General features: G+C 45.2%; 1 protein-coding gene across 1 annotated transcript in view; it reads right to left on the bottom strand.

The window, feature by feature from the left end:
* Positions 1 to 14,870, bottom strand: part of ephb1 (EPH receptor B1) — a 146,746-nt gene that overhangs the window by 29,751 nt on the left and 102,125 nt on the right. The window contains exons 6-7 of the mRNA XM_071926887.2: positions 8,102 to 8,226; positions 914 to 1,076 (exon numbers count right to left, since the gene is read on the bottom strand). Coding sequence (XP_071782988.1) covers positions 914 to 1,076; positions 8,102 to 8,226 — 288 coding nt within the window. The remainder of the gene's footprint in view (positions 1 to 913; positions 1,077 to 8,101; positions 8,227 to 14,870) is intronic.

Consider the following 14,870-nt stretch of genomic DNA (forward strand, 5'->3'; position numbering starts at 1 on the left):
CAGCCGTGAGGGACAGCAGAGGGTCCAGGACTGCGCCGCTACATCTGCTCTACACAGGTAAATAGCCACAGTGATGATCTTCATCATCATTACTATCCTCCCCACCTTCCCCTCCCTCAAGATCATCACCGTCTTAGTCATCGTTATCATCTTCATTAGCGCAACACAATGTGGAAATGTCACTCCTGTCTTTGATACAATATGATCTATGCCCATAATAGGATAGCAGGCGAACTGTCAAACATGGCACAGTGGAGCAGTGTTTTGGCCAATCTCAAAAATTTGACACATATCCAGTCTAACGCTGTATCCATCCTGGCCTTCCTGTGACTTGGGAGCGTGGGCTGGCGGAGGTATGAAGAATGTAGCGGCACACACCTCCTTGCACATACATACATAAACGTGGTCCCACATCCCAACCTTGCCAGTGCAGCAGGTGTTGCACCTCCACCTCGGCCCCTCCCCTCTCCAACGATCCAACCCCCCCGTGGCAAAAAATTAATCACATCAACCACTAATCACAGCTACGCATTCTGGTGTAGCTCTCCAGCAACAGAAGGGCCGGGTGAAAAACCAATTAGCTAAGCACTTTGGATCAAGCGCAGCTAGTTGCACAAACAAAAGACACTCAGCATTCTACATATTCAAAGCACCCACACACACACACACACACACACACACACACTCAAACCTGACCGCGAAGGAAATTAATTTAGCTGTAAAAATAGAAGTGCAATCAAACATTACGGTTTCCCTCCATCTCACCTACTAATAATCATGCAACCACACATGGAAAGAGACACACACAGAGAGAGAGAGAGAGAGAGAGAGAGAGAGAGAGAGAGAGAGAGAGAGAGAGAGAGAGAGAGAGAGAGAGAGAGAGAGCTGTTTCTCCTGGCTCGGCCATCCTTACCATCTGTGAGGGTTTGGAAACACATCTTGCTGCTGTATTTGCCAAAGCCGGCCACGGTCCGCGCCCGCACCTGTACCACGTAGACAGTGCCCGGCCTGAGGCCCTCCACGCGCGCAGTGTTAGTTTGGCTCCTCAGCATGGTGGAGTTAATCTCTGCATGGTCCTGGAGGGAGCATCGGACACAGGAACCAGGTTAGCACAAAGCCACGCAGAGAAGAAGACTGTAGTAAAGCACTAAACCATACAGTGAAGAAAGCTGTGCTGTAACAAGCTACAGTAGTATAGTCGCAGGAGTGAGATGGCAGTGGGACTACAAACAAGCTTATCAACCATCGTGTGTTCAGGGAAATAGTATGGGAGAGTAGATTGAATTTGGCGGAAATCATTTTAAACAGTATGTTTCAGTTGGTCGACGCCAGAGAGGTACAGGAAATGTATAGTATACTTCTGATAAAGCATATTGACAGAGGGTAGATGAAAAACAGTAGATAAACACCACAGAGAGAACAGTGGTGCCCACTGTTGAGAGTAGTGGGGCTGTTTCAAAGATCACGTAGGCTCTATTCAATAACAGGCACTTCACAGCAACAGTGGTGATGTTTTTCCACATTTTTCAAGGCTTTGGTCAGTTTGATCACAACAAAGGCCAAGAAAATACATAGAAAATGTCTGATCATGTACACACATATGGGCACATCATCAAATACGCAAAGCTGCATGTAAGCATGCACACATTAAAACACACACACACACACACACACACACACACACACACAGCATCTCCCACTCATACATTAACACATGCACACAATGTCGTAATTAAAGGCAATTATTTCTTGCAAATTACAAAGAGCAATAGCTGTGTCTGAACAGTAATAGAATAGCATTGCAGCATTTGTCTCTTCAGATGTGCTTTATGAGGCAGTTTAATTACTGCAAGAAGTTAGAACATTACATCCTCTTGTTCGTTGTTGTCTGAAGTAGCTGGCTTTTTAAATATGATGGCAGGCCAATTCCACCCACAGGGACCATTTTATTTTTTCATAAAAAGGAATGCTTTAAAATCCTTTGTGCAATCATTGTTTGGTGTAAGATTCTATTTATTTGCTCTCTTTTTGTATGCATTGTTTTAATAATAAAAAATCTGTTTGTATCTTCTCAAAACTTTTTTGTCTGTGTGTGTCTCTGTGTGTGTGTGTGTGTGTGTGTGTGTGTGTGTGTGTGTGTGTACGTGCCATGTATGGATGTGTTCATGTATGGATGCCCACATGTCTGTGCGTGTGCCTGCATGCAGCCATCCATTACCCGAATGCGAGGGTTTGGACTGTGGGCCTTTCTCTCCAGGCCCAAGAGTCTGCTGCAGTGTAGTTTGGGGGTTGCTGGAGGTATCTGCTATGGGGGATCAGTAATTACTTAGGTCTGTCACCTTCCCATAACCCAGAATGAATATGACAGCCAGAAAATAAGACCGCACCTACACTACACCCACCGCTGCAGGCTGCTGATAGCTAGATGCAGACATAGAGAGAGAGGGAGGGAGGGAGGGTTGAGAGTGAAGGAGCAAAATTCCTTGTGTCAGTAAAATAGTGTAAAGAGAGGCAGGCTGTTTTCTAAGCTTGGTAAACATACTAGTGCTTAATAGTGGATTACAGCGCATCATACATGTATGACTACTCTGAGAGAATACTCTATGAAAATATGAGCTGACTACAATGGGGAGTGGAAAAAATAGATAGGCAAGGAAGGAAGGGAGGGAGGGAGGGAGGGATGAGGAGGATGGAAGATGATGGCAGGAAGAGATAAGAAACTCGAGGCAGAGGCAGCCCACACCGAAATCATTATCCAATCTGATTGGTGTAATTGAATCATTCCGGTTGCTCCGTCATTGAGCAGACGAGGTAAACACAGCTATGAAATCTGGCCCCCCACATAATGATGTGTGCAATCACATTAGCTCTTATTGGACACTCTGTGCCTGATGAAGACAAATGTTAGCTGGGCTTGGGTTGGGACAGCATCACACCAATGGGCTTTCATTCTATCTCTGAGAGGAAAGAGATGCTCATAAATGGAATGCAAGATGTAACTGGTTTAGAGAGTTTAATCATTTCACAGACCTTTTTGTCCATTAGATCACCCAATCTGTCATCTCTCCTCTGTGCTGCATGCTAATGGTCTAGCATTCTGAAACATGACTTTAAAGTAGCACCTTGTGCATTTGAAAGTACTGCAGCATACACAGAAGGAAGTGATGACGCCCCACGAGAGGACCCAAATCACATATTCATCTGCGACGACATGGTTGAGTGAACATGGACCACCTGGGGTTTGGATTGGCCTACTCCTGCTATCAGTTATTCCGCAGTTCACGGGACCACACCCCCATCTGTTGACTCTGAATGGAGGACAGGTGAGCAGACAGATGGCAGAAAGCCAATGGGGGAGCATCCCTTGAGGAAGCACCGACCAGGAGCGGCCCTTTCATGCTGCCAGTCAAATGGGGATTATTTGACACACACATACACACCTACATCTGCCGCCTCAAAATGAGCTGGCAGGTGGCAGTGCAGCAGGTTCGGGATAGCCAATGAGCGACCATGCCAGGAGGGACCTCCAGCCATGAGAGGTCCTCTCCTGCTGCCAGTCAAATGGGGATTAGGAGGACCACACCCTTACTTGCTAAATTAAGACAGGGTGGCAGGTGGGAGGGCAGATGGGAGAGCAGCCAATCAAACGCAGTGCCAGGAGTGACAGACAGGGAACGCTGCAGGTATTTCGGTCTCTGTATCGTTCAGTTGGATCACTGACACAAAGGAACAACTGAGGCGAAGCTGCCAAGAATGGTTTTCCTTATAGATATTATTTATTGGTTATTGTCTGAAGAGACTCTGTCCTGTGTTCTGTGTGATGGCCAAGCACTAAGTCTGTCATCTGGTAACTGCACCACAACACACACCTTTCACACATGCTCCAGTAGAGAGGAACCCCAGCCAAATAAATCTCTCCTGTCCCTTCTATAAAAAAAGCTGAGCCAGCTATGCGTGTGTGTGTGCGTGTTCGCGCGCGCGTGTGTGTGCGTGTGTGTGTGTGTGTTGTGTGGTGTGGTGTGGTGTGTGTGTGTGTGTGTGAGTTTGTGTGCGTGTTTCAGAAATGCCAACCCCCCAAAATGGACAGCATGGCCACCTGGCATGAAGACAGACATGGTGGGATACCATGTGTCCTCTTCACAGGCTCACACACATGCATGCATGCAAACACACATGCGCACACACACACACGCACACACACACACACACACACACACATACAAAGGGAAAGAGGGGGAAGTGCATGAGAGAGAACATTCTAATATTATGTTTGTAAAGCGGAAATGAAAGGAGAAAATCTCTCCTATTAATGTTCCTGATTAAAATGTATTGCCTAAGGTAAAAAGAAAAGAAAAAAGAGGAAATCTGGGCAAACAATTTAAATCTCAGAGACTAGATGGGTTTTATTACCAAATGCAAATAATTACCATTACCTCATGAATTCTAATCTAAAAAGAAAATGGTAATTATTTTTACATGGAAATACAAGTGAGTTTGAATCTGATATCAAAGAGCAGTGAAATGTTTTAATCGTTTTGGGGAAAAAAAAAAAAAAAAAAAAACATAAAAAACTAATACAGTGTGAAAACGAATTAAATCACCATATTGAACAATGAAAAGCAATGACTTTCTTTTCACCGTGCTTCTGCAGAGCTGCCTGTTAAACCTCAGTGAGCTCGTGAATAGAGAGGTGAGAAGAATCATCTCAATCAGGGAAAAAATGAGTGAATTCTGAAGGAACGGGAAAAAAAAAAAATGGTTTGCTTCCACTCTTTCAGTTTATTTTCTTTCTGGAGCCACCTCTTTTTCAGACCGTCTCTTTGTATCTACTCCATTCACCTGGAGACTAACAAGCAGGCCCCCAGTAAGCTGGGCGGGAGAGAAACAAAAGAGGGAGAGAAGAAAAGAGGGAGCGTGTCTGAAGGAGAAAATATGAATACCCTAGCTAGGGGACCGAGGGAGCCCGGCACAAGTCCTGCTTTTCACAGGTTCCATTAAAAATCTAAACATGTCTGTACAACATCTGTGTGTGTACTGAAGTGTCCTAGTGTAGTCTGAAGGCTGGCAGAGAGAGAAGAAAAGAATAGTAAATACTTCCTGCTGGCTTCTCTTCTGAGGAATCGCTAATTGTACGCGGCGCACAAGGGGAATTTCAGAGTGCCAAAAATGCAGACGGTGTCATGGTCAGTATGCTGTAGACTTTCTTGCGATTTACTCTCCAACTCATCCCAATGCTGTGTGGCAACGCTCGTGCAGTCCAGGAAGGATACACCTGAACTACTGCAGACACTCGCGCACAGCACACACACACACGCGCACAGCACACACACACACACACCTCTCACTTTCAGACACACACACTTCTCTCTTACACCAACACACACGGAGCCATCAGTAACCAGAGCCAGTGGCTGCTCTGCTCCAGCCTTAATGGAGGGCCTGACCTCCGCTATGCTGAGTTATTTCCACCCGCCCCAAATTTTCAGGGAAACCAGAGGAAAAGAGTATGAGAGAAAGAGGGGAGAACGAGAGAATAAGACTCCACTTTTTTTCTCTGTAGACCTTTAATTCATTTCATCTCGCTTCCCAAATTACAGGGTCCCAGGACCACTTACTCTGCAGTGAGAAGGTGGGCTGGAGAGGGGAGCGGAGTCTGTTTGAGTGAATAGCCTTCAGCACTCAGTACCTCTTTTCAAGTCCACTTTCCAAAATGTACCGCTTTTAAGTAGCTACCCCCCTCCTCCTCCTTCATGCTACTGTCCATCCTGGGATAGGCAGTGAGCTAAAAGTTAAGGAGCTGCTGGTTCAACATCTGCGGGTGTTCAGCTGAATCAAATGGTGATTACGCTCCAAAAGTGTGACAATATGCCATGCTGAAGGAGAAGTTGCTATTGCATGTGGTTATGGGAGGCTTCCTGTGAGATGAAGTGTGCAACGAGACAGCTCTCTGCTGCGCTCAGGACCAGCTGACTGCGCCAGGCACGCTGAGACAATCAACTCCAGAACCATAACAGTGTGACACCTCCAAGATTAATATCACCATCGCTGAGTCGCATAAAGAGTAGGAGGGGATGGCAAGGCCGTTTTTCTAAAAAAAAGCTCCGGATTTTAATGGTTGCATTATCTAGCCTATAAGTTCCCCGTGGCTCTGGGTAAAGCTGGCAGTGTGCAGAGGAGTGTGTTATAGACACGGTGAGGGACATGCCTCCATAATTGCCTTTTATGACTAAAAGGCCACATCATCACTTTACGGCTGTGAGGAGCTTCCCGATTTTCTGGACCTCTCAACCATTCAGAGAATCAATGGAGAAGTGGCAGGACTGACCTCGATGGAATGCAATTTAATTCCCCTGCCTTCCTATATGCAGCAAGCAGGCGGAACTTAAGCATGCAAGTAACCCCAACCAATGTGTCTGAGGCTGGGTATTTATGTAGACGTGTCGTCACTCTGTCGCATGCCTATAACAGGTTGTAAACTTTATGTGCTATGGAAATTGCCCACATGGCATACTTCTACTTCAGTTTTTTTTTTTTGCCAGAATTTGCCACGGCTTGGTTTTCAATTTCTGGTCAGGGGTTGGTGCAAAAACATGCAAACACACATGCACACGCAGACACGCAAACATGTCAAACCGCAGTGACAGTTTGGACTGCAGTAGCTGGTTGAAGAGAAGTCTGTTTAGAGCCAATAAAAGGCCTTGTCAGGTTCAAAATACAGTGTGTCAGAAAAGGACCACCGACGCGGAAATCTCATCTCCGCAGCCCAGTGTGTCACCAAGCAATCACTCTGGCTCACTTTCTCTCTCTCACTCACTCATACACACTCTCATGGTTGTATACTTTGGAGATAGCCAAAAACAGAGTCAGGTGCAGGGGGTTATGAAGAGGTACATTGAGACAGGGGTAGAGAGAGTGGAGAGCACAACCTCTCTGTCACCTGAATCACCCCAGTGCAATTAGCAATCTTATCCTCGTTAATTCATTAATTTGTGATTACGCCGCGCTCATCTATTTGTGTGAGGACACGCTACATAAACATCAATAGGATTAGGTTTCATTGATATTCATGAGCTAATGGGAGGCTGTATAAGTGTTATTTACACGACACTAAGCCGTCTGGCAGATAAGGTTTCTCAGGGCCACGGCAATCGGATTCAATTTCATGACCTGTGCAATGCCAGAGGGGAAAACAGCGAGTGACTTATCTATTACTGGATGACTAGAGTTTCCGACTGCAAAAGTCATTTAAAAACATGATTTTTGTTCTCTCTGATAGAAAACGCAAAACGTGACAGACACTATTCTAAGTTAGAATTGGGAATATTGATCTATGCACCTCAGCCGAAATGACTTTGTGTGAAATAAACAACTGAACAGAAAAAAACATCTATAACGTTAACCTCGATCGATTTTTATCTTTTATTTGGAGAGCAGAACATGGGTGAAGGTGCACCAAGTCTCGCAAAACTCTTAGCTTGAGATGACAAAGGCAGGGAGGGAAAAAAAGCACACACACAACAACAACCTTGCTATACCTATCGATCAGCTTTAGGAGGACAAACAAGGGTCCAAACAAAAAGCTAGAGTCTCCGATGTCTCAGTATCATTATGTCCAAGGCCTTGAGAAAAGCCTACAGGTCAATACTGAAGCAGCGCAGACGCCGCGGGGTAGGGCCGGTGGCTTAATAAAACAGCCGTATTGTGCGGGAGCAGACGGGTCGATGTGACTCCCCCCCAGACGCAATGCATTTTCACAGTGGGACGGGTTGCTCTGCTGTGCAGAGTGGGCCTGGAGCAGAGGTCAACCTATTCACTTCATCAGCAGTAGAAACCAAAGAACAGTGGGAGAGACGGAGCGAACACACTGAAAGAACATATTATCAACCCAGGGGACTCCGCTCGCAGATTTCCGGGGGAGGTTTGGTGGCGGTACGTGCGGTTTGCTATGCATGTGCAGAGTTAGAGACACACCTAGTATTTAAGGAGTTGGTGCTATCACAGATACATGTGCAAATGCATTCATGCACAAATATATAGTACGGAGATATGCAAACACATGCAAACACACACACACACACACGCACACACACCCTTAGCTTACCTTCTCATAGTAGCGCAGCTCGTAGTCCAGAATGATGCCGTTGGGCTGTTCGGGTTGTGGCCATGACAATGTGAAGCTCTTCATGGTGGAGCTGATCTGGTGCATGATGGGAACTATGGAGGGGGCTGGGCACAGAAAGAAGAACATAAAATCAGCACATTTCTAGATTAAGGGGTGATCCTTCCCAATATCTGCCTTCCACAGCTGCTTGTAGGATGTATGAGGGCCGTCCCTTTCAGTTGATGAAATCCCTAAAGCCACAGGTATGTGCGCTCCATCTGCAGCCTATAATTTGTGGGATGTGGTGCGCATTTTCAAATAGATACATGGACTTCTTTACGGTGCTTTTGTGCACACCAAACTCATTGGCTTTAACTCGGTATTCCGCACAGCTGCCAAGTTTATACAGTGCAATTGTCACTCTCATCGTCAGGGGTAGAGGAGCAGGGATAGAGACATCTTGGAGAACCAGTGGACGCAGTAGCTCACACAGCTCCATTCTAAAGTTCTCTCCCCACTCTGCAGCGCTGTTCTCCCTCAGCAACACCCGTTCCCACCGAGCCTCACTCCATATCCTCATCCAAAAATACTTTGCTTGCTGGAGGTGCATCAGTTGCATGCATCGTCTCCTTCTTTCCATCGGGTTTCCCAAAGCATGGCATTTTGAAATTGCAATATACCAGGTCTATGGCTGTGACGAACAATGTGATGTGGTAGTGCAGAAACTCAGATTCCCACAGTTCTCTCTGGTATAAGTACTTCACTCATGTAAATGGTGTTATTATGGGGAGTTGTCAAATGCAATCATGTAAATGGCTTAATCAAACTATTGCCTTACTTGCAGTATTGGCAACAGTCATATTATTGTGCGCATGTAAATGTAGCCAGTACCCAAGTGTAGATACAACTAACTTTACAATACAGTGTACAATAAAATGTGTTTCCATTCTTTTGTCGGTTGCCTGTAGTTTTATTAAAAAGGTTGCATTCAGTTAGTCATTGGTTGAAGAATTTATATCAAAGTGAAATAGGCAAATATAACATACATAAAAGAGGTTTATGTGATTTTGGATTTTGAACGTACGCCTTTGCCAACTGAGGCGACAAAAATCGCTAAAAATTGACAAAAATCGCTCAAAATTGACTAAAATTGCACTGCATTACCCAATTTGTATTGACACTCCGCTCTAGCGATGTCATGGCGAGCCACGAAATGGCCGCAGGCAGAAAAAAGTGCTCTAGTTCATAGCACTGGATCTGCACCGGCACAAAATTAGGGCTCTAAGTTTCGATCTACACCCAGAAAGAGAACAATCTCCAGCTAGTATAACACATGGTGAAGACCTCAGCTATATGAACTGTTAAATGCTATTCACAATAAGAAACCCTTTGGAATTAAATTCAATCTCTTATTGTGATCTTTTTGGCCCAGCTGCACAGTCTATTCTCCCTTTCAGCCCCAGTACACCTGAGCGCACACATGTGGGCTGTCAATTAACCCAGAGACTCGGCAATTTCCTGCTCATTCCATCGCTTTTGTCCTCCGCACTGTCATCCCTCCATCATCCTGCTCCTCTTCTCTCCGAGCAGCATGTGTGTGATTGGACAGAAGGAACACATCATCTGTGATAAAACTGTGTGTGGGTGTGAGTGTGTGTGTGTGTGTGTGTGTTGGGGGGGAGGGGTGTGTGATAATGGAGTTGAAGGGCAGAATGGAGCGACAGAGATTCTTCATCTTTAATCTCCAGTTTGAAGGTCAAACATATAACCAAGATAAAACCAAGTACAACTGCACGCCTTCATTTTAAAGGCCTAGTCCGTGATTGCAGTATTAACACCCTGCTGCACTCCTCACGGCTTGTTTACCTAGTACCAAATGGACACAAGATATTTTTTCAGTCTGAGATTTTCTTTCTGAGCTTTTAATATAATGGGATGTGACCGCAAATCACACGTTTTACATTTGTAATGTGTGTCAACACTGGAGTAAAAAAGACCTGTAATTTGAACTCTCGCTCTGTGTGTGCATTTGTTTATTTGTTCATTTGCTCATTTGTGTGTAACAATTTTTGCAATGTGCAGTGATTAGGGGAATTACAGTATGCATTCTTTAAGCGACGCATAATCCTGCATAAATTAAATACAGTGTGCGCTCATACACCAGGCAGTATGGTAGAAGTCACAAGAATGGACAGGGTATTTTGTACAGGGACTCTCTTAGTTACAACACTCTGCTACCACAGCACTTTGAAATTGGTGGAACAGGTGGAGTTTTTAAGGTCAACCTAGTTTCACTCACTCCAATAATGCATTATCCCCCCTGCACCTGAAAAGCGCTGGCACACTTATTTATCTTTGGTGATAAGCAGGCGTGTTTTTGCACTGAACTTCCCAGAGATCACTTGGCAATCGAACAGTGTCGCCAGTACAGTGGTATGTTTTTTCTTGGATTTTCTGTGTAAGAAGTTTGAGCTTCTGGAGGTACTTTGTCTGTTCAGTCACGACGGCTTTCGTTGCTCATGCTAACTACTCAGTTTTTCTTCTGTTTATTCCAAACAAACTACTGTTGCTGCTGATGGAAATGTAAAATACATTGTGTGCGCCAGAGGATTTTTCCCAGGGAAGACCTACCCAACACCATGTTTTTAGAACAGCAAATTTAAAAGTTTTTATGAACTGGGTATACACAGAATCCCTATTGTGTTTTATCAATCGGTGACAGAGAGAAGCAAAACAAACATTTATTTGTATGGAAATGTTACAAAGTATTACTTTAAGAAAGATCCAAAAAGCTCAATATCTTCAAGAGCATATGTGAATGCCCAAAAGCTAGATGGCAAAATGAATTCCAGATTGTACCTTCAAGTTGCTATTTGACACTTAGATTAGAAGATGAATGCGGCCAAACTTACTGACTCAAGCATTTGTGAGCATACAAGCAAGAAGGACCGAAAGAAAGGGAAGATACTGGTTACCTGTGGCTGCTTGTATCAAATTCAAAACCTTGGTGTTGGTTATAAGGCTGCGAAGGGATCAGCACCCCCATAATTCCAGGCCAAGATCCAGCCCAACACACCTGCCCATCCTCTACTTTTTCCCACTACCAGCCGCTTGGCTCTCTGCCTGTTCTCTGCACAGGCCCAGTCATTACTCCACCTGATCTCCACTCCCCATCTCTTTCCTTATCTTCCTGAAAAACTCCTCTTTTCAAGACACACCAATTGCCATCCTTTCTCGACTAAATTATATCTCCTCTCTACTCACTTTAATTGCTCTTTTTTAATTAAAAACAATCCCTTTTATCTCTCTTCTTAGCTCTTATTCTATTCAATTTCCTTTTCCTAGCACTTCACTCTTACATGACCGTTCTACGGTCACAGAAATATTGTAAGGACACAAGACCCTGACCTTTGCACTCATTATTTGTGGATGCTTGTAATTTTGGTGAGCTAGGAAACAAGGCTTGTTCTACTGTTGCAATCATTGTAAGATAAGAGTGTCAGCTAATTGCCTAAAATGTAAATGCAAATGAATGAATGGGCTCTGTTTAGCCTGTTAGAATGAATGGATTCTGCTCCGTCTGCCTTACTTGACTCTCACCTCCTGCCCTGTCTTCCTCTCTCTTTCATACCCAAACAGAGTGTGAGGGCCAAGCTTCACCTCGGTGCGCTTCAGTCTCTCTGCCTCTCAGGCTGGTTCACGCTCTGCTGACCAGGGCTGGGCTGCCTGGGCCGCATTATCAATTACCGGCCACAGGCACACACTGTTCCTGACAGACCCAAGGGAGGGGCGCTCCGCACAGAAATTCCTGCATTGGAAAAAGGGGCTGAGTGGAAGAAGTATTTCCATAGCTCCAGCCCCAAGTCCTGGCCCCAACTCAATTCATTCATTCAGGCACACAGACAGACAGACCCACTTTTATCCAAAAACAGATTATTATGCATGGTTTCAAGTGCTAAGTTTCTAAAATTTGAATGTGTGCTCTTGAGCACGTATCCGTCCTAGTGTGACTTCTGAATATCTGATTATGAACTTCTACACTCACAACGAAAAAAGACTCACTACACATTATGCTTTCAACAACTCCCTGATAAAAACTTTTTTTTTTTTGTTGCTTGCTTGTCCCAATGGACAGATAGTGACCGTGTTTTTGAGAGTGAAAGGAAGGAAAGAGCGAGAGGGAAAGTGTGGGTGCACATGTATGTGTGTGTGCGTGTCCTAGTGGCCTATGTGTGAAGAGCCTGTCAGAGACAATGTGTCGTGCCTGTATGAGGGTGAGGTTCAGCCCACTGAAGCACCGCTGTCCCCTCCAACTGCGTCCCCCACTGTCACCCAGGGACGATGACGCTGACAGTGATTGGTGGCTATGCCCTGCACTCCTCTCTCCTCCCTCCATTCCTCCCTCCCTTGCTCCTGTGCTCCACTTTTATCTGGCCCCACTTGCTGCCCCTGGCTTTTAATGCAGAGCTTGGCTCACCATTAATCAAAGTCAAAGCCTCCTAGCGTCTGGCTGAGAGAGAGAGAGAGAGAGAGAGAGAGAGAGAGAGAGAGAGAGAGAGAGAGAGAGAGAGAGAGAGAGAGAGAGAGAGAGAGAGAGAGAGAGAGAGAGAGAGAGAGGAGCAATGAAAGAATGGAAGGCTTCTTTACCTGTGTAGGATTAATCTACTGTGGAATACAGACGATTTGGAGCATCACTTTACATGTCTGGCACAAATCTTGAGTCTTCTGAAACTTGCATATTGTTCCTGCAGTGTACAGTTATCATAATTCATATGGTGTGGCGAGGGGCCAGCACATCAAATGTGCATGTTCTACAATTTAAATTGTATATGGAAAATCTGTCTATAAGTAGACCTTACAACGTAGTCACTAAGAAATATGATTTTTTTACGTTTCACTAAGTCCCACCCCAAAATGAGCCAAACAGTTTCAAGTCTCCAACTCTCCATCTCCTTCCTCTGCGGCCGCTCCCTCACTGTGAGTTTCCTGGGATAAGCTCAGCACAGGCAGCCCTCTATGGTCTGCATTCCACATGCAGCAGGGCTTTCACATCTGAATTCCCAGCTGGAAGTTCCTGCTCTGCCTCAGTTATTCCCAGTGAAATGATTGGACAGAATGCCGTGGTAATTGGTCAGCTGACCTTCTGCTAGAGGCCCATTCAGCCACACCAATACGCAGACACACACAGAGGAGCAGGCGTACACACACACACACACACACACATACAAATGAACACATTGGCACACACATATGCACACACACAGAGTTCCACTTTCTCTACATTCGACTTGTGCTTTAAGATGCTATAATGCACCACTGAACCATGCAAACTCCTAATAGGGGCCCCTGTACAGTGTGATTCAGAGGACGAGAGCAGGCTACTGTCATGTGCTGCGCCTCTGTCAAAAGGCATAGGGGTTAACTACCAGCTCCCCATTAGCAGGGGCTCAGAGGGCCAAGCCAGCCATGACTACATGGTAATGGGCCTCTCTCAAAAATCATAAGGAGGGATCAGTTCAGCGCCATGGTTTTCTGTCAAGGAACCATAGTGGGAATTATTTTCGAAATCACATTTTGTAGCGTGGAGGATTCTGTAAAAAGCTCTATGTGAAAAAAGAACCCATAAAGCACATGTGCATACTCACACACACACACACACACACACACACACACACACACATGCACACACACTAACAGCTGTAATCCTTCTTGCCGTTACTTAATACACCGTATGAAGACATCAGAATTGACGAGGAGCTCAGTAGCATTCAAGCCCACACTTTTACTTTTTGCCTGCAGCTACTACCTCACTTTCTGGGTCCAGGGACAGGATCCAACATTTATGAGAACAGGCATCAAATGAAATAAAAATGGCACCCGGAGAGGGCCTGAAGAACCGTCTAAGATGATGAAACTCTCGGACACGCTAGCTGTGATACATAGAGGGAGCTGAGAGAGGGAAGTCAGAGGGAAAAAAGGCGAGCCCCCGAAAACACATGGAAAGACTCTGCAGGCTGTAAACTCAAAAAGCATAATGAGTAGTGCTTTGAATACCCTCCTTGGACATGATGGGCTAACATCTCATTTGTTTTTAGAACCCCGGGGAGAGCAGATCTCTTTAATTCATCTGGTTGTTTGGATTTCGCTCTACTGCATCGCATCTTAGTATCTTGAACGCCGCCCAGCCACCCCGACTTGCCCATAGAAGGCCGAGGATAGAGATGTTTGCATTTCTGTGGGAATAGCTCTCCAAACAGTGCAGCTAAGTGGAGGAGGATTGTTTGTAGATATACTTGGCATTCTGTGGTCTGAGGGATGGTTGGCACATAATCTAGGTCAAGGAGGCTGCGCCAGAGAGATCAGAGAACTGTTGAGCATCAGGCATTAGTTGAAAAAGATAGCACCACTCATAAGATTCATAGGGTTTCTCTCATGCATTGTTCACCAAGCCACCCCCGCACCACCACTCAGAGCAGAGAGGAGGTATATAAGGAGTGAAGGATGAAAAGTGGCCTTGCAAGTCATCTCATGCAGTGGCGGATGTAGGTTAAGTGTCCAAGATGGATTACTTAAAAGAACATCGCTGCAATTTCCAGAGTTGCTTTCATTGCCTATAGAGCCTGTCTACCTTCTGCATTCAACAATCTTCATGGCTATTTAGCATTTTAGCAAAGTCACCGTCTGCAAAACCCCCAGAATTAAATCATAATGTTCCAGATAGAGACGTGAAATGGCTGTTTTTCAATCGCAAACATAGATAAATATGACT

Source organism: Centroberyx gerrardi, chromosome 13 (genome assembly GCF_048128805.1).
Source record: "Centroberyx gerrardi isolate f3 chromosome 13, fCenGer3.hap1.cur.20231027, whole genome shotgun sequence".
Classification (NCBI taxonomy): Eukaryota; Metazoa; Chordata; class Actinopteri; order Beryciformes; family Berycidae; genus Centroberyx; species Centroberyx gerrardi.